Genomic DNA, 25,384 nt, shown 5'->3' on the forward strand with positions numbered 1-25,384 from the left:
TTACAGAAACCTTAGGAATGTTCAATGATCATGGCTCTTTATCGGCTGAGTTCCATTTTATCACATGGTCCCTGTAATCTTTTGACTTCCTTAATGTCCATAAATTCATTACTCTTTGTTTTGCATGAATTCAACAACAGAACCTTTGCATTCCTCCAAGGCAGAGAATTCCAAAGATTCACCAGCCTACGAGGACAGAAATTTCTCCTCTTTTTGGTCAAAGATGGCATGCACCTGATTCTAAAACTGTGACTCCTGGATCTGGATTCCTCATTCGGCAAATTATCATCTAGCCTGTTAAGCCCCATCAGAATTTTGTACGTTTCAAGACCTGGAACAGACTTTAGATCCTGTGCTGTAACATGCACATGTGGAAGGCCACAGCACCCTGACCAGTGCATTACAGCTCACTAATCTCTCTCTATGGAGCCACCATGTGGCTTATGGCACCATCTGGTCTAATAACTCATTACGTGGCTGTGTTACACTGAATTTCAGAACCCTCTTGATATTCCATAAAAGGACCTGCTTAAGGCCAGGGACAACAGGTCTAAGTAGCAACTGTGTGTTGTAAACCACTTCTAAAACTCACTTCTACTGACTCAATGGAACTTGATTTTGGAGATTTCTGTACAAGGACACATCCACCAAATTCCACAAAGCACACATGCAACAGAGTACTAATTTTAGTTGCTTTAGATGAAGTCAACTGCTTTGATGTACAATGCATTTTATGCTATACTTACATGCATCTCCTATAGTTTCTACTTTGTATACATCATAATTGTCTATGATTTCATCAAAGGTTGTGTATAGTTTGTTCAAAAATTCTACAACTTGATATGGTGTACTCATGCTTGATAGCTGCGTGAAGCCTTCAATATCACTATGAAAGAAACAGGGAAATATATAAGTGACATGAACCTTCATAAAGTGCTAGAAAAAATATGGGAGGCACAACATAGTGGAGCTGTTGAGAAGCTTGGTGTTATTCAGTTGGTATGGACCTGAGGTCTGGAATTCTTCTCCAACCCCCACAGCCTTTCCACTTCTCTCTCCTTCCCCAAAGTATTCCTTAAAACCCACCCCTTAGCTTCTGGTCACTTGTCCTAATATCTCTGCAGATGGTTTGATTCTAAAAAGCTGGTTAATGACATCCTACCATGTTAACCCATTTATTTTAAACAAAATTATTTTCATTACTTTCAATACTGTAGGAAGAAATTCAGTGCAAATGTATTAATTTTTTAAAGTAGAGGTGTCTGGAAGATCCACACAGGGCCCTCCATAATGTTTGGGACAGACATTTAAAAATTTTTTTATTTGCCTCTGAGCTCCACAGTTTTAAATTTGTAATCTTGTGAAACATACACTGACAACATTGTTCTATGTAACATTAGTTAGACCAAGTTATGGAGAGTTCTGAGCTCCTTTCTATAAAAAAAATTATGTATCAGAGTCAGACAGAAATTTTTTTTGCAGAGGAAATAATGGATCAGAGATCTATCAAGAAACCTTGACTATACTGCACTCTAGAAAGGAAGAAAGAACCGTGCAGTCATTCAAGTTGTGCAAGTATTTCATTCAGTTAGGAGATTCCTTGAACTATGAATCTACAGGGAATCTTCCTTATACACTTGAATGGTAGGGGAATCCATTCAATAATCCATTCTTCAACTATTCAGATGTCCCAAGGGATGAGCGTCTGGCTCACTAGTTACTGGTTCCTGCACTCCCACTGGGCCCTGGGTCCTGCACTTCCATTGTGCTCTCTCCTTCACTCAAAGGAGCCCAGTTCCCCTGCTCCCTTTCCCTCAGTGGGGCCCTGGTTCCTGCACTCCCTTTCCTTCTCTCGAGCCCAGATATCTGTGCTCTCTTTAGACTACCAGGATCCCGGTTCCTGGTTTCCGCAAAACTCACCTGATACTGTTTGCAACGAAGCTTACTAGACACTGTATCATTCTCCTGCATAAAGTCTAAAGCAGGGGTGGCCAAACTTGCTTAACATAAGAGTTATGATAAACTTCAGATGTTTGAGAGCCGCAAGTCATGAAAAAATATTACATATTTTTACTCTTACAAGCAAATATTGGTACAAATATTTTATATAAATATTAAGAAATACATATATCAGTATGTAATATATACATGCATTTTTTAAACTGCTAATTAGTATTAGTTTTAATAATCAAAATGAATTCAGTCTGCATATATTCGTGTAATAGTCGAATTTTGTCGAGCAATTTTTAGGGGAAAATTTAGGAGCTCGGATAGGAGAATGGCTGGGCATCGGGTGTTTGAATGGGCAAGAGGCAGGGGCGAGGATCTGCAGCCGCAATCTTGGATGGGAGGGCAGCGGGGTGTCGGGAACCAGTCAGGGCACTGGAGCTTGGATGGGAGGGTGAGGATCCATGGTCAAGGCATTGGGAGCTTAGATGGGCGGGAGGCCATGGTATCAGCCGCTCGGATGGACAGACGGCCGGGGCATTAGATGGGCAGGTGGTCTGGATCACACTTACACTCTGCTAATTCTATTGCGTACAACACGGCCACATGAGCCATAGTCACATGATTGCAAGCCATGCCCACTAGCACTTTATAGCCAAGATACCTCCACGAGTCACAGTTTGGCCACCCATGATCTAAAACAAAGTGTATTGGAAGTAAAGTGGGGTAGTAAAAGGAGTAACATCCAATATCTGCAAAATCTACTGGTCCAACTCCATTGAGCTTGCCACATTGAGTTTTACTATATTCTGTCTCTGAAGTTCATGTGACCTTAGAATCACAACGTTGTCAAGTCTTGCAATCTGCTCGGATGCAAAAATGTGGCAATTAGGCTTTAGTTAATAAATAGTGGCTCTCCCAATCATGTGAATTAAAAATAAATCCTTATCAGGCAGTTCCTTCCAAATCCTAATAATTCATTATATAGAAATTATAAAAACAGAAAATGCTGGAAATACTCAGGAGGTCAGCATGTGTTGGAAGTAAACAAGGTTAGCAATTCAATTTCATCTGGTTTATTTTACATCTCCTTCATCCAAGTTCTCTTTCCTCTTGTTACCTGGTATTCTTTTACCAATCATCCAAATCTTTTAGCAAAGGGAACAGCTTATCTCCTTCTAATCCAGATCTCTAAACCCCTTTACTAAATATCCTCCAGAGTGCAACTCAAGTCTCTCCTGTACAACCATGGGTCATAACAATCCCAATCCTCCATACCCCCTGTACAACGCTTTAACATATCAGTGATATTGTGAGGATTGCCTACTTCCCAAGCAGGAAGGGATGCTGACGATGGCAGCAAGAATATAAATGTGCAATGATGCTTTCCACTTCAAAGATGAGACCTCTAACACCTGGCTGACTTTTTGCTATTCACATAGGATATAAAGGTTATTTTTATAGAATCCCCCTCACTTTGCCCTCTCCCACTCTGCCAGACATCCCTGCACAGAAGTTTACAAAATGGGGCCATTTGGAAGACTGTTAATTTCCAATAGCTGTTCCCAATTTCTGCATTTGCCAGACTAATCACAGAGACCTTTACCTGAAGAATATCGTGGCACTGGCATAGTTCTGAGCTTGAGCCATGATTCCTTGCCGGAGATCATCGGCTACCTGCTTTGGCAGCATACCTGGAATGGACAATATTTCGGTCACATAAACCAGATGCAAATGCATTACAATCTGTCAATGAAATCCTCCTTCTGCTGCCCTCTGAAAGCTAGAAGCTGTGACCCATTAACCACAGATTTCAATAAAGCACAATGCTGGAGAAATTCGCAGGTCAAACAGTGCACTTTATATAGCAGAGATAAAGGAACATAACCAATGTTTCAGGCTTGAGCCTTTCATCAAGATCTGAGCAAAATGTAGGCAGGCAAATCCTATTCCCTAACCACAGATTTCATTCTGAATGGTTTTGAATTTTTACTTCAAATCTTAATCCAGTAGAGTTGAGCAGATTATTGTATACAGTCTATAGATGAAATTAAAGGATTTAAAATTATAGGTACATAGGAGAAAACAGATTATTTAAGATGACTAAGTACTTTCTTTGCATGAAATTTGATGATTCTCAGAAAAGACAGGAAAACATTCTAACCACATAATGTCTATGCTATCTTTATCAACATTTAAACTTAATCAGTGAGTCCTTTTTTATGTCAGAATGATTACAACTTCTGATGAAACAGAGGCCAAATTAATATCAGAGGATATCATTTGAGCTCAAAAAAACTAATATTGATAATTTCTAGTTTTAATCTGGTTTATAAATGTTTTATTCAAATAACGTACATTGAGAGAAGTTTCTTTAAAATAACATTCAATAATCAGTATTCCATTCATTAGTGGCAGAATGTGAATGGACTTTTTCAAGGACTTACTATAAAGCAAACGGTCAGTTTTCTGTTTCTCATGGACCAAGTCCTGGGTCCTCTCGGCTACCAAAATTTCCAGGTGTTTGCTGTACTTTTCCATCTAAAGCACAGGAATATAAACCAGTTAAAGATCTTTTTGTAAAGCGGGCAAGTTCCAACCCCAAAACTCCTTTACATTTGGAAATAAAGCCTGACCTAAATTTCTAGCCAGAACTATGGACTCGGAGAGATGACTTCATTTGTCTTGGGTTGGGCGCATGTTCATGTCTGCGTTCTAACTAAGTGTCAAGACCAGCCCCTGCCTTACTACTGGCCCCTAATACCTCATTCACTGGTGCGTGAAGAATAACCCACTTCCAACCAGAGACCCAGCCCTCTTACCCTTGTTAACCCTGATAAGTGGTGGGCCAGAAAATCAGACCAGTTTATGAATGGAACGCCACTAACAGGTGGGTTAACTGAGGGCATCCTGTAAATGCTGAACTTTCCCTTGCAAAGAGTGGTTGAAGAGATTAATAAACACACCAGTGAGAAAGGAACTCAGCTGGTGAAGCAGCATCAGTGAGAGAAAACAAATGGTCAATGTTTTAGGCTGGAACCCTTCATCAAGATAATGAGCAGTTTGAACAAAACAGCATTATCCAAGCCATTCAAATCCAAATTAAGTTGAGTTACTGAAGCATATGACTCTCTTGGCAAAAAAAAAGATTTTATGGACCATCTTGATGCAGAAGAGAGGTGGAGATGTTTAGGAGAAAGTTCTGGAGCTGAAGGCACAATGAGAGAAAAATTCAATTTGGATGAGCATGAAATCTGAACTGAAGGAGCACAGTCCAGATGAAGGTTGTTCCTATGGATGCTGCGTGTCCTGCTGGATTTCCTCAGCATGTTTATGAATGATATGATTTTTGAATGACGTCTAATTTATGGAGAGTAGAATGAGAGAAGGCATCCAGGAGAGAGGTTTGAGTTTATCAGTGCAAGGGGTACAGTCAGATTCTGAGAGAAACAGAAAAAAAATAGAAGGATGAATTGAGATAGTGAAATGAGAAGGGTGAGATTGGCTCTTATAAGACCAACACAGAGCAGTTGAGCTGAATGGCCTTTCTGCATATGGCAATATAAATTGAAAACTAAGGTAAGTGAATTAAAACTTTGAACTTCTCAGCTCTAATTATAAAGGATGAGTGTTTCCAATAAATTCCAGTTCTGCATCTGTATCTGTACCAAAGTCATCATCATGTCCACAGGGCTGACTTTATTGGGATTGATCTTGTGCAGGTACTTCGTGACCTGTTCAAACGAGGGTCGGTGAGCTGGGTTTTGTACTCGGCATTTCCTAATCACCTGTGGAGCAAAAGGACAAAAGTAAGTTTGTGAAAAAGCCGTTTACTAATTCCAGGATTTGCTCCAAGCTCAGCTTTTCCTGCATGGCTTCACTTACCATGACATATTCAGAGGGACAAGGGCAGGCATTTTCTGATTTTCCACTTATTAATTCAGGTAAAGGTAGGCACTTCCCACATTCAGCCATATTTCCATCTTCCCTCTGAAGTATAATTCAAGGAGATGAGTTAGTCAATAATTTAAACAATCATTTTTGTTTCAAAGACGTCAGAGTTTTATTGCATCTGATTTGGAATTGGCCCAGGACCTTGTCCCTCAAACCACTCATCAGAGCCATTAACCTTCCTTCAAAGCTATACGAACTTCCCTCCACAGTGTCAAATACAGAAGCATCAGAGGCAGGGATGGAGAGGCCCTGGGAATGGAGAGGCCCTGGGAATGAAGAAGCCCTGGGAATGAAGAGGCCCTGGGAATGAAGAGGCCCTGGGAATGAAGAGGCCCTGGGAATGAAGAGGCCCTGGGAATGAAGAGGCCCTGGGAATGAAGAGGCCCTGGGAATGAAGAGGCCCTGGGAATGAAGAGGCCCTGGGAATGAAGAGGCCCTAGGAATGAAGAGGCCCTGGGAATGAAGAGGCCCTGGGAATGAAGAGGCCCTGGGAATGAAGAAGCCCTAGGAATGGAAGTTTTATCTCAAGGACAGTTGATAATTACTGAATGAATAAAGGCTCAGTCCAACTTGACAGGTACCATGCAGCTGAAGGATCTAAGTTCAGTTAATAATCTGCATTATTTTGAAAATGTACATATTAATAATAATCACATAAATACAAGATTGAAGGGGAGGAAATTTGCCCCTTTACTTGATACATGGAATGCAGACTCATCAATTTTCCCCTAAAAGTAATTTTATTCACAATAAAATATTTACCAAGAACTCTCATATACTTTTTCACTTCTCAGTGTCACATCTATTCATTTCCATCACTGTACATTGTTACATTCTCTATTTAGCACCATTGCCATCAACGTGACCATTTGTAGTTGTTTGAGGGGCTTCCCCTCCAGTCTCAGCTCTTCAATGCCTTGTAGTGGAAGAACTCGTCTGTGGCTGTTACCCACAAAGCTTTCATGTTGGCTGCGCCAAGCCTCAGTGTGTCCTTCAGCATGTACACTTGCAACCAAGTGGCAAGATTCCCTCACTGATATCTCGAAATTCAAACACACCAATGCCTTCCTAAATTGCAAGGGCAATTAAGGGATGCTGGTAGGTGATGGACTTGCCAATGAAGCCTACCTCCTGAAAAAAATATGAATTAAAAATAAAGAACAGGGTATAAAGACCAAAAAGATAGATAGATCCAGGGACAACCAATATGGCATCCAAAGTCTTCGGGGAAGTGCTGAGGTAAGCCCAACAGCCAATCCTCATCCAATAGCTATTATGATGCCTTGTGGGAAGTGAAGCTGCCAATCTGCCTTTCTACTGAATTCCCCACTGCTCACTGCTGCTACTTGGAAGTATGATGAGTGCTGCTGAGGGCCATGGCTTCAACTAATAAAGAGTGAAAATTTAATGAGCAGAGAAATGATACCAAGATGGCGACAATTAACATCCCAAGGAGAATCCAGAGAGGTTTGAAAGATTACTGAAAGGTAATTGTGCAAATGATGTGAAATCCACAACAGATGTGGGTCCTGAGGTGAGACGTGTAGTTGGTTATGTTTCGAGCTTTCATAACTAGTCCACAGGGTTAGAAGTGGATTATTTAAGTCAGAAATAAAGAGTAATTTCCCATCTCAGATAGAGTGTGAATTCACTTTCTGGATGATTATAGATGTTTGGTTATTGAATGTATTTGTGGCTGAAACTGGAAACTGAGGGAATTAGGAGATATGGGATCAGGCAGGAATAAGAGGATCAGCCGTGGTCTTACTGAATGGTGATGCAGGCTCGAATGGCCGACTATTTTGTTATGCACGATTTGGCTGGATTTTCTGCCAATTAATCAAAGCATTTCCAAAGAGAGTAATTTACTGTTTTCATAGGTGCCCTCTCACCATTCTTGGGATGACCATGGATTCATTCATGTGCTCAAGTTTACTTGCGCTGATACTTCATGTCATAAGGGAGAGAGGGGTCAAGTTTAACCCATTCTTGTTTATTTTCATTGTGTGATGACATTGTTAAATGGGTTTAATGTATCATATAGGTTGAACGTTGAGTGGGTGGGGGGGGGGGGTGAAGGAGGGAGGGAAGGGAGGGGAGAAAAGGGGATAAAATGACACTGTGTATATTCAAGAGGGAAATGTTTGTGTGTATTTTGGTCAGTATGGTTCATAGCATGAAAAATAAAAAAAATTTAAAAAAAGAAATAGCTCAAAAATAATACTATTCTCTTTAGACATACAGCACAGTAACAGGGCCTTACAGGCCATGAGCCAATGCCACCCAAATACATCCAATTAACCTACAACACCCCACCCCCCCCATACATTTTGAAGGGTGGGAAGAAACTGGAGTACCAGAGGAAACCCATGCAAATCCAGACAGAGCGGATTCAAACCCAAGTAATAGCGTTGTGGTAACTGCTGTGTTAACCATGTCACCCTATGGTCAACGCGATATGGTCAAGTTTATTTGTATAAATTCTTTTTCCAAAAGAATGTAAAGAACAGATTTGAGGGAATCAGTTTGTTAGACTTATCAATGACAATCGACATCTGAAGGATGAGGGAGCCAAAGGAATTACGGTAAGTAACGAGGAGATGTTGGACAGATAAGTATTGAACGTGGGAGATTAAGGGACGATTTAAAGGAGATGATTTTCTCAGATGGGGTGTCCAGAACATGAGATTTCAGTCAGAAGAGGTGAAGAGGAGAGGCAATTCCGCAGAATAGGGTGAGTGGAAAGGTGGAAGGCTCCCATTCAACGATCTGGGAGTCAAATGAAAACTTCAAGACTGAGAGTTTAGGTTTGTTCATGCATTAAAGGATTGGAAGATAAAGTCAAGACCCAATCTAGGCATGGGTGAATGGCTTCCAGTCCCTCTGCTTCTTACAGAGATATGAAGTATGAAGCAGCACGCTGCAGGGATCAAACCAAATAGCTTTGGAGTCTGCCTTGATTTTGAATTAAACTTACCGGCACAGGGTCACTTCTGGTTGCGATTTGCAGTAGAATGATGGCATAGCTGCAAAAAAATAAACAGAGTGTATTGGAATGAACTACCAGAGGAAGTGATAGAGACAGGTATAATTCCAATGGTTAAAAGGCATTTAGAAAGGTAGATGATTATATTTTTAAAAATTTTAACGAGACAGCACGGTTGAAGGCCCATCCAGCATGTGAAACCCGTGCCGCCAAATTACACCCAGGGTGGGAGGAAACCAGAGCACCCGCAGAAAATCTACATAGGTCAAACACCTTGCAGACGGTGTGGGATTCAAATCCAGCTCGCTGGCACTGTAATACCGTTGTACTAACTGCTACATTAAAAGAAAGGGTTTGTAGATAAATGAGCCAAATGCAGGTCAAAGGGACAAGATCAGGTGGGAAACTGGGCTGGCATGATTAAGACAGTCCAAAGGGCCAATATGCACGCTGTAAAACTCTATGACTATGAGAATAACATCCTAGAAGTGAACACCGTGCAAATCTTTAGTACTATCCTCGGGCAGTGAGTCTGCTGATTGACTAATGAACTGCTCACACTAACCCTCTGAGACTCCACTATTTATTAAACATATTTAATTATTTTTACACATGTATATTTGTTCTGCATATGTATCGCTTGCCCATATGTGTGTTATGTCTGGTTTGTTTGTGTATGTTTGCACCAAGGACCAGAGACCGCTGTTTCATCAGGCTGTACTTGTGCAATCTGATGACAATAAATGAACTTGAATTTCAGTTATGACTCCTGTTTCACTCCACTGCAATCACACACTACTTTGCTACTGTTTGTTTAGTTTGAAGGACTTCCACGTCCTAAGGATTTGTCCCAGCAAACCTCCCTCCTTCTGGAGCCCAAACTGGGCACAGGATATCCATTAACAGCGGGAACTCCAAACTGGGGTCATGGTCACCACTCACATCATGCACGCATCAAACTCACCCATTTGGGCTTGCAAGCAGGTGGAACTTCAGTATGATGTGAAAAGAAGCAGAGTTTGAGGAGGGAATTGCCCACTACTACTTGATCTCTCTGTGGTTGGACTTCCTCCCTTCTCACCAATGAGGCATGCAACCAATAAGTAGAAGGAGAAAGGTAATTTCTCACTGACAGGAGGCCATTGTTGTCTATGCTCACCTGACATCTCACCCAATGGTAGACCACCTGAAGCTCTTAACAACAGAACCTTCATAAACTGCCCATAATACTTTGGAGAACTCACCAGCTCTTCTTTGCATGTTACCATTGAATCCAACTGACTAGAGTTATCTCCTCTGAAAATCATTAAAGCCATTGACTCCAACTCCATCCACATCATCTCCGGCTGGATTTCTATGCATTGTGAGATTGCGATCAAAAGGCAGTTTTGGAATCTTCTTGACATTTTAAATTAGACTTAAAAATGACAATTAATTAAATCTGTAGTTGGATTTGAACCGACTGTCTTCTAACTCAAAAGAGGGCTAGGCATCAATACATGGCTTAATGCCGATTGACCTTATTGTGCGGTTACCTGTACACATCTGCAGCAGGGGTGGGTTCAAAGCTTGATGCCATATGGGCTTCAGGAGGTACGTATACTTGAATCAACCTCTGCCGGTACGTAGTAGGGGGATCAACAAGGTCCTCCTTCCTGTAACTTGGCAAGCAGAAATCTGGTAGAAAAGACAGGAAATTTCATGAACACACGACACAAATTTCAGGTATTTATCTGAGCTATAAAATATAAAGAGTTTCCTTTAAGTGAGAACAATGGTGATCTGGAAAGGCAGTAAAGCAGGGTTTGGTATAACATTTCCTCATGGATGTGCTTGGCATGTTTAAATGGGTCTTTCAAAGGTGATAGGTGGAACAGCCTCTTTCTGTTCTATATAACTACGATAGCATATTCAGAATTCACATGTTTTTCAAAGGAAATTGAAAGACTAGTGGCATGCTGCTAAGATAATAATACCTCTCTCAATATCGATAAGATAAGGGAGACGATCAATGATCTCATGACCGGGCACACTCCTGTCCACATCAATGGCTCTGAAGTAGATCCCCAGTGACAAGATCTGAACCCATCACATTAATGTGATGGTCAAGAAAGAGACCACCACATCAGGAAATAGAATGCTTCTATTTTGTTGGAGGATAAAGGAAGTTTGGCAACTTCTACTTGCTGGATGCATCAAGAATCTACAGAAGGATGAGAATGCAGCTCAGAACATAAAGCAAACTTCCCTCCCCTCCATCTACAGAACATAAAGCAAACTTCCCTCCCCTCCATCTACATCTCCCCCTGTGTGGGATAAGTGCCCAACATACTCAAGGACCTATCACAGCCCAAATACATTCCCTTCTCCCTCTCATTGGGGAGAAGGCTCAACAGTGTGAAACATGCACCAGCTGCCTTAAAGACAATTTCTTCTTTGTAGCCATCAGGCTCCTGAATGAACCCCACAGAAGGGTTTCGATGCTGTCCTTGCTTTGTAATAATTGATTTTTTTTCATTGTAATTCTAAACTCTGTAATTGTTTATACAGCTGTATGGATGTTAGAGATAATCTGTTGCACTGCACTCAGAAGAGCCCTTCTTACTGTACAGGGTATACATAAAACTTAAAAGCTTAAACTTAAAGTCTGTTGTCCATCTTGTTTTCTGGCTGAATAGTTTATCAATGCTCACCTGCAAGTTTGCAAACCCACCGGTCATCGATCACTGCGTTGGTGGATTTTAACCTGCCGTGGTAAATCTTACGTTGGTGAAGGTAGGCCATCCCTCTAGCGATGTCAGTTGCAAAAGAGAATCTGGGGTGAAAGCACACTGGTTTACCCAACATTCATCCCAAAACCACAAAAGGCTCTAACACAGTTAATGCTCTTTCAGCTCTTCCCTTAACTCTGGGGTACAAGGGTGTAGATTACTGGGCTAGCTGTCCAAGGGCCTGGACTATGGACCAGAGATAAGTTCAAATCTCATCGTAGGAATGGAAACCCAGTTAATTACATAATACAGAATAAAAAGTCATTTGCAGTAAGGGTCATTGTAAAAGTCCTGGAATACAGTAAAACCCATCTAATTCAGTGTCTTCAGGGAAGGGAAGCTGCCATGCACCTCACATTTGGCCTGTGTGAAGGTCCAGATTCTCAATATTATCATTACTTAAACTGTAAATAGTTCAGCCTCTAAGCAACCGAGCCTTCCCTCCACTGACTTCCTGCTACTTGGGGAAAAAGCCAACATATCAAAATATCTTTCCCACCATGATCATATTCTCTCATTCGGACCCTCAGCCCTTCTCGTTGAGCAGAAGGTACACAGGTTGAAAGGCACAAGGACAGTTTCTTTCCTGCTGTGATCAAACTACTAAATGGGCTTCTCATAAAAATGATTTCTTCTTCTCATAAAACCCCACCTTGGTGCGGCTCTTGCATTGTTTTTTAATAGTACTTTTCTCACTGATACAAGATTCCACACATTTTATTTTTTGTGATATTTGCTGGGATTAAGTGTGGGTTAACGCAATTGGATAGCACACAAAACAATGATTATTACTGTATTTTGGGACATGTCATGGTAAACAAGTCAATTGAATTTAATTCTTTACAGCCTAAGAAGTTGTTGGCAGAGCAGGAAATAGGAATGAATAATAAATGCTGAGCATGCCTGTGACAGCCTATCTGCCTGAAGGATGAGAAACCCTTTCAGACACAGTTCAATGTCTTCATGGCACGATTATTGTGCTTGCTTACAAGTGCCCATCAGGGCAGCTTTTGTTATGTGAGGCTAATTTTGTTTGCAGTTCCCGTTGCATCAATGTTAGTGCATAAAAGGGGAAATCAGCTATGTTTCAAGTGGTGGAGCAGACTGAATGGGATGAATGGCCTAATTCTGCTCCTATGTTATATAGGTTTATGCAAGCACAGAAATTACTTTATGTGATTATCAGTGGACATTCTTATTTTTGACCTAATGATAAAGTACTTCTTGAAGAGTTGTCACAATTGTAACATATGTGACAGAAACAGCTTTATGCCAACAGCTTGCCACAGACATTGTATTAAATACCAGATAATTTATTGTAATTCATGCTTGTTGTGCATTGGCTAGGACCCAATGTTCTTCTTTGAATTTGTTGAGCAATTTAAATTTTCTCCTGAGGGAGAGCAGACAAGGACTCAGTTTAACATCCCACTCGAAGTTTTCTGCTTTGAAATGCATTTCCATTTGATAGCACTAAGTATATTCATTACATGCCTCTGGGTTCTGCCCAGTCACCAAACTATATTTCCATAATTGCAAAAGAAGTTAATCTCAGAAACCTTGTGTGTATAATACTGAAATCACTACATTAAACACTGCCTGGAAAGGGGTGGGACAGGGGAAGGGAAGAAAGAGAGAGAGTGGGGAGAGAGAATGTCTGCACACTGGTTATGATAAATCCAGAAGTCAAAGAGTGAGGGCAGCACTGACCTACCAAGGTCCTCACCTGCCACTCGTCGAACATTGGAAGTTGATCTTTGTCACTGGAAGCCTCATTTAAATACAACATTAATTTAAGGACCAAGTGACAACTTGAGTAGGGAGAATGATCAGAAGGTTGTACAATGCATACCTGAACCCCCAGTTCAAAGGAATGTCTTCATTGAGCAACACATCATTCAAGCTCCCTTTTGGGCAATATTCTGTTATTATTGCCACATTTGGAAGTGCAATGCAGCCACCAATAAACTTGCAGAGGTTTGGGTGATCGAGCTCCCTGTCAAATCCGAACACATACACAGAGTGTAACATTTCTTTAAGCTCCCGTTTAACAGAAAATGTGTGTGTGTGTATCAATGAAAGATAAAGAATCACAGAACCATGCAGCATGGAAATGGGCCCTTTCCACTTACCTCTTCCATGCCGGTGATTACTAAACTAATCCCATATGCCAACATTGGGCCTTTCCTATCCAAATACCTGCCCAAATACCTTTTAAACATTGTAATCTGCCTGCATCACCCACTCTGGCACCTTGTTCCACATGTTCGCCACACTCTGTGGAAAAGCTCACCCCTCACATATCCTTTCTAATTCTTCCTCTTTCACCTTAAACATGTACAACTCCAGTCCTAGACCCCTGTGCCCTCATGAAAATATTCTGACTACCTATATCCTTCATAACTTTACAAATCTCTATAAGGTATGCACTGAACTTTAACAATATTTCAGTAAGAATAAACTGCCCATTCCATCTCTCATAACTACAGATTTTCATTCCAAGCAACATCCTGATGAATCTCTTCTGCATTCCCTGTGTTTCTACCTTAACCTTCCATGTAGCTTGACAACCAGAACTAGACACAATATTCTGAGAGTGACCTAATTCATTTTAGTGCAAATGCAACAAGATGTTCCAACTCTTACACTCGAGGTCTTAACCAATCTCTTTGGCTTGGCTTCGCGGACGAAGATTTATGGAGGGGGTAAAAAAAGTCCACGTCAGCTGCAGGCTCGTTTGTGGCTGACAAGTCCGATGCGGGACAGGCAGACACGATTGCAGCGGTTGCAGGGGAAAATTGGTTGGTTGGGGTTGGGTGTTGGGTTTTTCCTCCTTTGCCTTTTGTCAGTGAGGTGGGCTCTGCGGTCTTCTTCAAAGGAGGTTGCTGCCCGCCAAACTGTGAGGCGCCAAGATGCACGGTTTGAGGCGTTATCAGCCCACTGGCGGTGGTCAATGTGGCAGGCACCAAGAGATTTCTTTAGGCAGTCCTTGTACCTTTTCTTTGGTGCACCTCTGTCACGGTGGCCAGTGGAGAGCTCGCCATATAACATGATCTTGGGAAGGCGATGGTCCTCCATTCTGGAGACGTAAACACAAGGATACCACAGTCTTTTCCACTTACCTATCCACATTCAAGAAATCATGGACTTGCACCCCAAGATCCCTGCTAGATCCTTATAGAAACAACCAGAAGTTGACCTATGAGGGTCATTTGACAAATTGGCGAATTTCTGTCTTCCTTACGGTAGACAAAGAATTTCATGTATGTTACATTCTAAGTGTAGTGTTACATGACAATAATGGAACGTTAACCTCCCAAAGTGTATTTCCTCACACATTTTTGGCATCAAAAGTTATGGGAAGATGGCCAGGCAGTGGCCAAAGGGGAAAATGATCTGCTCATGATTAAATGGTGGGGCAGACTCGATGGGGTGAACAGCCAATTTCTGCTCCTATGTTTTATGGTCTTATTACATTCATTACTCTGCCAAACTTTCCAGCTGTGTAGGCTACAAGCATCAAACCACACGAGGCAGAGTGCAGGTAAAACCCTAGTTTTAATAGATTGGTATTCAGCTAAGCTTTGAGGCCTTGTTCTTGCCTCTGTACAAGCCTAGGCCAGAATGAGGGGGAAGGGATCCCCCTGGGCCTATATACAAACCACCTGGTGTCCGAGTGGTGTAATGACATCACGCATGACATACCACCACAAGCTGATCTCATCCAGACAATCTTCTAAGCTAGTCACACTTCCACCAATATTCGTGTCATTGCAAAATCACCAATCACGCTCCCAATTCTCATCCAAGTCGTTTATATACAATATAATCCTACAATCAAAAAAGTCCCAGACTGAACCCTGTGGCACAACACTCATTACTGACACCCAGTCAATGTAACATCTATCCAACACCACTCTCTGCCTCCAAATATGGATCTAATATGTCAACATGCCTCGGATTCTGTATGTCATAATTTTCTAGAAAAGCCTACAGTGTGGGACCTTAGCAAAATCTTAACTCAAATCCATGTAATCTCTGTCCATTGCTGGCCTTCATCACTTGTTTTAGTTACTGTGATCCCCTGCCACTGAAGGTGCTGAAGAGCCAGTAAAGAATCCATATCACCTGCTTCTATTTGAAGCTTGCTTTAGAGTATCCAAGAAACATTTTAAACTTCTTGCTCTTTAAATGCCAGCAATACCCAAAATCAGTCTTCCAAATAGCCCAAGACCCTCAGGGACCTGACTCCAACTCCTTTTCTGGGTTCTTCAAAGCACCTCAGAGTAGGAGAGCTGGATGATCTTATTTCACCAACAGCATACCCTCCACCACACCTATTGGCCTTTCCAGTTATAAAATGCTGTTCAGTTCAAGAAAAATCCCCGAGGAGAGAAAACTGCACAATTAAAAACTGGTCCCAAACCAAAGTAAGGAGATATTTGCTCAGCTGATCAAAAGCTTAGTCCAGCAGGCAGGATCTAAATAGACTTCAGGAAGTAAAAGAAGTGATGGAGACATTGATTGGGAATTCCAGAGCCTCTGCTTAAGACAGCTGATGGCACAGCAATTAATGGTGAAAGAATTGGATTTGTGGATTAGATGGGACCCAATGTAGGTTGGTGAGTGCATGAGAATGAATATGCCGATGACCTGGGTGATTGAACTTATCATATGGAGAACACTGGAAATAGGAATACTAGTGTTTGCAACCCACCGGATGTGCTTCACCTCCTTGCGAATGGATTTTGAAAGTGTGAAAGTTCTTTTCTTTATCTTCTTGATGGCAACAGTTCGACCATCACTGTAATGAGATAAAGAGTAATGAGGATGGATTGTCAGATTTCTGAGGGCTAGTGGTCCAGCCTAACTGGTTCACATGAGGCCTGACACAACGTTGAAATCATATAGTAAAAACATTTGCAAATCCACAGCAAGAAGGAATGGGGGTATATCTATGTTGAACGTGTTCACTCATGTCAGTGTCTTTGGCAAGGCTAGTATTTATCTGTAATCTCTGGATTCATCTTAACATAAGGACTAATGCTTATTAATTCTACACTATCCGTCCATCCCACACAAGGAATGAATCAGCAAAAGGTTATAATAATCTAGTGCAGGAAACTAATCAAATGATCTAACCTGACCTGAGGGTCTGCCTTATCTTCCTTGAACCAAACACCATGCAGCCCCTATCTCGTACCAGTGTCCATCGCCTGGCTAAACTCGTGTCAGAGAACAACTATTCCTTTCAGTGCACTCACCCTCACCAATGGAACACCACAGGAACACTAATGTAATGACTCCACACACGCTACCCTTCCTCTCTCCTCTCTGACAGTTCCATGACTGTCAGTGGTGATCTGAACTCTCCACAGCCTTCCAATTATGTGTTCAACCATTTTAGATTAATCCAGGCTCCCAACATTTACACTTTCCTTTCTGGCGATGATTCTGTCACTGCCATTTCCATCCTCCAGGTCTTTCCTTTGTTGCACCACTTGTCCACTACCATCTGCTTTGCCTTGTACCCATCAGTTACTTTATTGCTTCTGTCATCTAATCTCTCTGTCTTAGCAAAGAATTTCTTTCCTCTGCACTCTTTTCTTTCCGTGTGGTAGGGTGTATAAATGCATGCATTCGTGTTCTTGTGCGTTTGTGTGGAGGTGTAAATCCTCTCACTCTCATTGGCCCCCTCCCCACCTTGCCCCCACAGGTACTGGCTCATCTTCTGAGAACTGGCATGTTCATGTTTCATTTTATGTGATACGATTTCCTAGTTCAGTAACTTTTCTCCTCAGTGGCCGTGTCATGATTCTCCTCTGCAGACGTGAAAAACATTATGAGGCATTAAGTTTCAAGATGGAATCAGTTACATGTTTGAGATTGAACCAGTGATCTTTGGGCCAAAGGATCTTCTACAAGGACAAATGAAGTAAGGCAGAAAATATGCTGTGTCACCAGCACAAAGCAGTTGGGCTGAATAGCCTGCTTGTGTGGTTTCCCTTCTAGCTAACTAAAACAGGATCAGCCAAAGGGGTAATAATGTGTCAACTCAACAGTTTGTATATGGTGCTGTAAAACTTTGAAATGTGTGAAAAATTAACTTGCAATTCTTTTTTATCTTTGTTAAATTTCGTCTAAAACCTTAAAGGCACTGAAGTATTTTTTGAGACATGGTCACAGTCATAATGTGGGAAATGCAGCAGCCAATTTGGCCACAGTAGGCTCCCATAAATTGTAGCACGATAAAGATCATGTTATCTGTGTTATCTATGTTGGGCTGGAGGACAACTGCCAAAACTGTGCCAAGAGATCTTGAACACTTTTCTGAAAGGTCAGGTGGGGCTTTGTTTTAACATCCGACCTTAAAGATGGCACCTCTGACTTTCAGCAGGTCCTAATATAAGTGACACATACTGTCATTATTGAACAAAATAAAACAAAAAAAAAATGAACAGTCATTAAGAGACACGGTGGAAACCAAGACATGGCTACCCTTGTGGTCTGGATAGGTACACTTACAAAATGCCTGTCTGGGTAAAGTGTTGTTTCCTTGATGCAACGGCAGCTCCCGTACAAGAGCTGACAGCGGTGATACAGCTGGCATTAGAATCGCTGGCTCCGTTAGGAATGCTGATGGCACTGCCCAGCATGGTGTGATCTGCAAGGGTGTTGAAAAACAGGCCATCAAGAAGGGTGCATGGGTTAGGCACAATATCATCAAGCTGTTTGATTATCCTGTTAGCAGAATTCTCTCTGGTTGCATAGACCAATGGAGAGCACTTGAAAGGAAGGAATTAAAAAAAAGGAAAAAGAGAAGGAAAGGAGAGCAACATACCTGGTGGTAGGTGGGATCTTGTCTGAGGGACTCATTGACAGATTCCTACCCAAGCAGATTCACACTAACAGTCCAAACTCAGTATCACACCCATTTTCTCATGTTTTTCAAATTCAAATCATCTCCATCTTGTGTCTGTTTTTACATTGAACAAATGGGGAAAGACTGCAAGAAGATTTGGCAAGATTTGCTTCCTCAAAGACGTTTTATTTCCTTGGAGCCTTGGAGAAATGAGGGAATACTGGGATGGAGCTTTGGAGAAATGAGGGAATACTGGGATGGAGCCTTGGAGAAATGAGGGAATACTGGGATGGGAGTCTTGGAGAAATGAGGGAATGCTGGGATGGGAGCCTTTCTCAGACTTATGGTGGTTTTTCACCTTTGTTACTAATTCTTTCTCTCTTAACAGGGTTATTAATTCCTGCCACCTGCAGTTTTAGCATTGCACTCTCCCATCTATTTCCAGTTGAATTCTGTTTCATATAGATATGCTTGGTTTGAAATTGTCTCCACTCTTGGATTTTATCTGTGACAATTTATTATGTGGAACAGGGAACAAACTCTCCAGGGAACCTGTGAGGTGATGGCAAATTCTGTGAACTATCAGTATCTAGGAATCACACAGCAAGTTCCTGCAACTGAGGTTAAGAAATATTCTTTGGTTTGGCTTCGCGGAGGAAGATTTATGGAGGAGTAATGTCCATGTCAGCTGCAGGCTCGTTTGTGGCTGACAAGTCCGATGCGGGACAGGCAGACACGGTTGCAGCGGTTGCAAGGGAAAATTGGTTGGTTGGGGTTGGGTGTTGGGTTTTTCCTCCTTTGTCTTTTGTCAGTGAGGTGGGCTCTGCGGTCTTCTTCCAAGGAAGTTGCTGCCCGCCGAACTGTGAGGCACCAAGATGCACGGTTTGAGGTGATATCAGCCCACTGGCGATGGTCAATGTGGCAGGCACCAAGAGCTTTCTTTAGGCAGTCCTTGTACCTCTTCTTTGGTGCACCTGTGTCTTGGTGGCCAGTGGAGAGCTTGCCATATAATACGATCTTGGGAAGGCAATGGTCCTCCATTCTGAAGACGTGACCTACCCAGCGCAGTTTGATCTTCAGCAGCGTGGATTTGATGCTGTCGGCCTCTGCCATCTCGAGTACTTCGATGTTGGAGATGAAGTCGCTCCAATGAATGTTGTGGATGGAGCGGAGACAAAGCTGGTGGAAGCATTCTAGGAGCCGTAGGTGATGCCGGTAAAGGACCCATGATTCGGAGCTGAACAGGAGTGTGGGTATGACAACGGCTCTATATACGCTAATCTTTGTGAGGTTTTTCAGTTGGTTGTTTTTCCAGACTCTTTTGTGTAGTCTTCCAAAGGCGCTATTTGCCTTGGCACCAACCCTCTTTTCAATCTTCTTCAGCATGATGCTGAAACAAGCCATGAAAGACCTCAACAACGAAGACGCTGTTTACATCCGGTACTGCACGGATGGCAGTCTCTTCAATCTGAGGCACCTGCAAGCTCACACCAAGACACAAGAGCAACTTGTCTGTGAACTACTCTTTGCAGACAATGCCGCTTTAGTTGCCCATTCAGAGCCAGCTCTTCAGCGCTTGACGTCCTGTTTTGCAGCAACTGCCAAAATGTTTGGCCTGGAAGTCAGCCTGAAGAAAACTGAGGTCCTCCATCAGCCAGCTCCCCACCATGACTACCAGCCCCCCCACATCTCAATTGGGCACACAAAACTCAAAACGGTCAACCAGTTTACCTATCTCGGCTGCACCATTTCATCGGATGCAAGGATCGACAACGAGATAGACAACAGACTCGCCAAGGCAAAGTAAGAAATACTACAGTTACAGATATAACATAGTACCCACTTGTCTTTGACCAGTTCTGTTCTAAGAAACCACAGACCTTCTCAGAATCCATTTGGGAGAGCAATCCTTACCCAGTCTAGCCGGTTTCTCACTTCAATCACATCAATGACTCCCTTCTGATATACCACTCTATCATACCTATCTGCTGTGTCAAAAATATTATACTACACCCTGCAGTGGTTAAAGAAGGTAGCTCAACCTCTCCTTCTCAAGTGTAATTAAGGAGTTATCAGAAGTCAATATTCCCAGAATCAATTTTTAAAAGTTGACAATGACCATAGCAGGCTGAGCTTTGGTTAAGAAACATAATTCTTATGCAGGCTCCTGTGGGAATGTGCGCAGTAAAGTAATTAAGAGATGTAAGGGGGAAATCTTGCCTTTCTCATCTGTGCTCAGTAGCCAATAGCCCCACTCATCTCTGCATATTCAATAGTCTGTAGTGGAACCCAGTATTTGCACAGGCATATGACTGGTACCTGACACTCTTGCACATTTAGCATCCATGAACAAAGACCAACCTTGGTGTGCAAGGATTGCATTGCAGCTTGTCCACTGTCAGTTTAAGGCTGAACACAAAATCTGTGTATTTCTCTTCCTTTTATATTCAGCCTAATATACATTCTGTGCAATTTGCACAGACAATTCCAAACATGTGCCACCTCCAGCAGCAAATGGGCGGCATGGTTAGCAACCGGAGTTTGAATCCTGTGCTATCTGTAAGGAGTTTGTACGTTCCCCCGTGTCTGCATGGGTCTCCTTCCACTGTTCAACACATACTGGGGGTTGTAGGCCAATTGGGTACAATTGGGTGGCACAGACTTGTGGGCCGAAAGGGCCTGTTACCACGCTGTATGACTAAATTAAAAATAAATTAAAATTAAAGAACGCAATCATTAGCTACACATTTCCAGTTTTGTGGCCATGTTACGGACCTTGTTTAATTTGATTGAAGTCGATTATCCAGCTCTCATCCCACAACAACTTTTGCTTCTGGTACTGAAACCACTGTGATTAAAAAAAAACATTGGAAGTGAGATCAGGGGCAGGACCTTTGAGCCAGCTTTGCCATTCAATGAGATCACGACATCTCAAGTCCAACTTCCTGTCCAGTCTGCTTATCCTTTGATAGCCCCAGCCTTGTGTCCATTCAGTCTATGCGGAATGGAATTCCAAATGATCACGTTTACTGAAGAAGTTCCTCCACGATGGCCGATCTCTCACCCTGACACTAAGTCCCTGTGCTGGCTCGACGGCCCGAAGGGCCTACTCCAGCTCCTATTGTCTATTGTCTATTGACTCCCATGTATGTTACTCCCAAGCCTGACGAATTGGCTTCTGAGCAATTACTCGAACAATCCTAATGATCTACAAGCATCAGGTTAGCATTTGTTATTGATATATTTAGTTTGATAAAATTAGTGAAAGATTGCGTGGAACATCAAAGAAATAAACCTACCGCAATGGTGAGGATTAAACCAGTGCAGACCAACGAGATGGGGAAACTTATGGCAATTTTGATGGTCGCAGTGCAATCACCACAGTCTGCTGGGCACGTAGAGCATGTTTCCTCTTCATCACAGTTATCATCTCCACAGACTCTCAGAAAGAGGAACATTCAAACACTGTAACTGGGCTCCGTCATCAGGGGTTGCATAGAACTTGCAGCACAGTAACAGGCCATTTCCACCATTGAATCCATGCTCCACACTAATCTCCTTCTATTCCTCTTCATCTCAACCTCAGATCATCTTTCCTTTTCTTTCTCCCAGTTTCTCCAACTTTGTTTAAATCCACATCTGATCTTTGTTTCAATCAATCCCTTTTGGAAACAGGTCAGCATTCCTGCCACTCTCTGCCTTGGAGAGGAGTGTTCCAGGGTAGTGATCTCAGGATTGCTACCCATGTCGCGTGCTAGTGAGGTTAGAAATGGGGGAATGGGGGGGGGGGGTGGGGGGATAATGCAGCTTAACACATGGCTAAAGACATAGTGCAGGAGGGAAGCCTTCAGGTTTCTGAATTGGGCTTTTTTCCAGGGACGGCGGGACATGTTCCGACAGGTCTGGAGGGGGACTAATATCTTTGCGGGAATGTTTTCCAGTGCTGCTTTGGTGAGTTTAAACTAGATTTTCAGGGGGATGGGAACCAGAGTGTTAGAGCAGATAGAGGAGTAGAGGAGGGAAAAGATTATGTGAAAATTGCATGCACCTTTACAAGTCAACAGGTTGTATGTGGTGGAAATGTTCTCAGGTTCATCTATTTCAATGCAAGGAGTATTGTAGGAAAAAGCAGACAAGCTTAGGGCATGGATTGGCATGTGAAATTATGCCTGAGGCCATTAGTGAAAAAGCAACAGTTCTGGGTTTCTGTTGCTTCAGACATGATAGAATAGGGGGATAAAATTGCTTGTTGGGGGGGAAAAATATCACAGTTGTGCTCAGGCAGGACAGACTAGAGGGCTCGTCTACTGAGGCTATATGAGTGGAGCTGAGGAAGGGAAAAGGTATAAGCACAGTCATGGGGTTGTATTATAGACCACTCAATAGTCAGCGAGAATTGAAGGAGCAAATCTGTAGAGAGATATCAGACAGCTGCAGGAAACATAAGGTTGTGATCGTAGGAGATTTTAACTTTCCACATATTGACTGGGACTCCTATAATGTAAAAGGGATGGATGGCTTGGAGTTTGTCAAATGTGTTCAGGAATGTTTTATAAATCATTATATAGAGGTAGCAACTCGAGAGAGTGCAATCCTGGATCTCCTATTGGGGAACAAGGCAAGACAGGTGACAGAAGTGTGTGTAGGGGAAGATTTTAGGTCTAGTGATCATAATGCCATTAGTTTTAAGTTAATTATGGAGAAGGATAGGTCTAGGTCTCAGGGTGAGATTCTAAATTGGATAAAGTCTAAATTTGAGGAAGGATCTAGAATGAATGGATTGGGATAAGTTGTTTTCAGGCAAGGATGAGTGAGGAAAATGGAGGACCTTCAAAGGTGAAATTTTGAGAGTACAGAGTTTGTATGTTCCCGTCAGGGTTAAAGGAAAAGTTAACATGCATTTGGTTCCTTGTTTTAAAGGGATATTGGGATATGGTTCTGAAGAAGAGAGAGGTGTATAGCAGGTAGAGGTAACTTGGAGCAAATTAGGTACTTGAGTATAAAAACAATGCAAGAAACACCTTAAGAAAGAAATCAGGAAGTCTAAAAGAAGATATGAGGGTACTTTGGCAGACAATGTGAAGGAAAATCCTTAGGGTTTCTACAGATACATTAAGAGCAAAAGTATAGCAAGGGACAAAATTGGTCTCATTGAAGATCAGAGTGTTCGGCTATGAATAGAGCCAAAAGAAATGGGCGAAATCTTTAATGGGTTACTTGCATCAGTATTCACTCAGGAAACTGGTACAGAGCCAAGGGAAATAAGGAAAACAAGCAGTGAGGTCATGGAACCTATACAAATTAAAGAGAAGGAGGTGCTTGCTGTCTTAAAGCAAATAAGGGTGGATAATCCCTAGGACCTGGCAAGATTTTCCCTCTGACCTTTAAGGAGGGTAGTGTAGAAATTACAGGGCTCTGGCAGAAATATTTAAAATGTCCTTAGTCACGGGTATGGTGCCGAAAGATTGGAGTGTTGCTCCTGTTGTTCCACTGTTTAAAAAAAGGCTCCAAATGTAACGCTGGAAATTATAGGTTGCTGAGTCTGATGTCAGTTGCAGGTAAATTATTGGAAGGTGTTCTAAGAGATTGGATATAAAAATATTTGGATAGCTATGGACTGACGTGGCTTTTTAACATGGTAAGTCATGTTTACCCAATCTTGTAGAGTTTTTCAAGTAAGTTATTAGGAAAGTCGATGAGGGAAAGTCTGTGGATGTTGTGTACATGGAGTTTATTAAGGTCTTTGACAAGGTCCCACATGGGAGGTTGGTCAGGAAGGTTCAGATTCTGGGTATTCATGGTGAAGTAGTAAAATGGATTCAACAATGACTTTGAAGGAGAAGCCAGAGAGTGGGAGTGGATGAATGCTTCTAAGACTGGAGGCCTGTGACTAGTGGTGTGCCTTAGGGATCAGTTCTGGGAACACTGTTGTTTGTCATCCAAATCAATGACCTGGATGATAATATGGTAAATTGGATCAGCAAGTTTGCAGATGACACTAAGATTGGAGGTGCTGTGGACAACAAAGAAGGTTTCAGAGCTTGTAGAGGGATCTGGACCACGTATAAAAATGGGCTGTAAAATGGTAGATGGAATATAATGCAGACATGTATGAGGTGTTGCATTTTGGAAGGACAAACAAAGAAAGGACATACACAGTAAATGGTAGGGAACTGAGGAGTATGGTAAAACAAAGGAACCTGGGAATACAGATACATAATTCCCTGAAAGTGATGTCACAGGTGGATAGGGTTGTAAAGAAAGCTTTTGGCACATTAGACTTCATAAATCAAAGTATTGAGTACAGGAGTTGGGATGTTATGGTAAAGTTGTATAAGACATTGGTGAGGCCAAATTTGAGGTACTGTGTGAATTTTTGGTCAACTAACTGCAGGAAAGATACCAATAAGATAAAAAGAGTGCAGAGAAGATTAACAATGATATTGCCCGGACTTCAGGAACTGAGTTACAGAGAAAAGTTAAACAGTTTAGGACTTTATTCCTTGGAGCGTAGAAGAATGAGTGAAGATTTGATAGAGGTATTTAAAATTATGAGGGGGATATACAGAGTAAATGTAGGTCAACTTTTTCCACTAACGTAGGGGAGATACAAACCAGAAGACATGGGTTAAGGGTGAAAAGGGAAAAGTTTAGGGAGAACACAAGGGGGAACCTCTTCACACAGAGAGTAGTGGAAATGAGCTGCCAGTTGAAGTGTTGAATTCAGGCTCAATTTTAACATTTATAAAGAATTTGGACAGGTACAATGGATGGAGGGCTATGGACTGGGTGCAGGTCAGTGGGACTAGGCAGAAAAATGGTTTGGCACCGACTAAAAGGGCTGAAGCGGCATGTTTCTGTTTT

The 25,384-nt window shown here is 42.1% G+C and overlaps 1 protein-coding gene across 1 annotated transcript in view; it reads right to left on the minus strand.

Moving 5' to 3' along the window:
- LOC138753860 (atrial natriuretic peptide receptor 1) overlaps positions 1 to 25,384 on the minus strand; it is a 54,989-nt gene that overhangs the window by 16,796 nt on the left and 12,809 nt on the right. Inside the window, exons 6-18 of the mRNA XM_069917753.1 lie at positions 21,820 to 21,959; positions 21,296 to 21,368; positions 18,184 to 18,322; positions 16,376 to 16,462; positions 13,511 to 13,654; positions 11,581 to 11,702; positions 10,423 to 10,564; positions 8,879 to 8,927; positions 5,833 to 5,937; positions 5,616 to 5,735; positions 4,395 to 4,488; positions 3,554 to 3,641; positions 747 to 886 (exon numbers count right to left, since the gene is read on the minus strand). Of these exons, the coding sequence (XP_069773854.1) occupies positions 747 to 886; positions 3,554 to 3,641; positions 4,395 to 4,488; positions 5,616 to 5,735; positions 5,833 to 5,937; positions 8,879 to 8,927; positions 10,423 to 10,564; positions 11,581 to 11,702; positions 13,511 to 13,654; positions 16,376 to 16,462; positions 18,184 to 18,322; positions 21,296 to 21,368; positions 21,820 to 21,959 (1,443 nt within the window). The remainder of the gene's footprint in view (positions 1 to 746; positions 887 to 3,553; positions 3,642 to 4,394; positions 4,489 to 5,615; positions 5,736 to 5,832; positions 5,938 to 8,878; positions 8,928 to 10,422; positions 10,565 to 11,580; positions 11,703 to 13,510; positions 13,655 to 16,375; positions 16,463 to 18,183; positions 18,323 to 21,295; positions 21,369 to 21,819; positions 21,960 to 25,384) is intronic.

Source organism: Narcine bancroftii, chromosome 1 (assembly GCF_036971445.1).
Source record: "Narcine bancroftii isolate sNarBan1 chromosome 1, sNarBan1.hap1, whole genome shotgun sequence".
NCBI classification, from domain to species: domain Eukaryota; kingdom Metazoa; phylum Chordata; class Chondrichthyes; order Torpediniformes; family Narcinidae; genus Narcine; species Narcine bancroftii.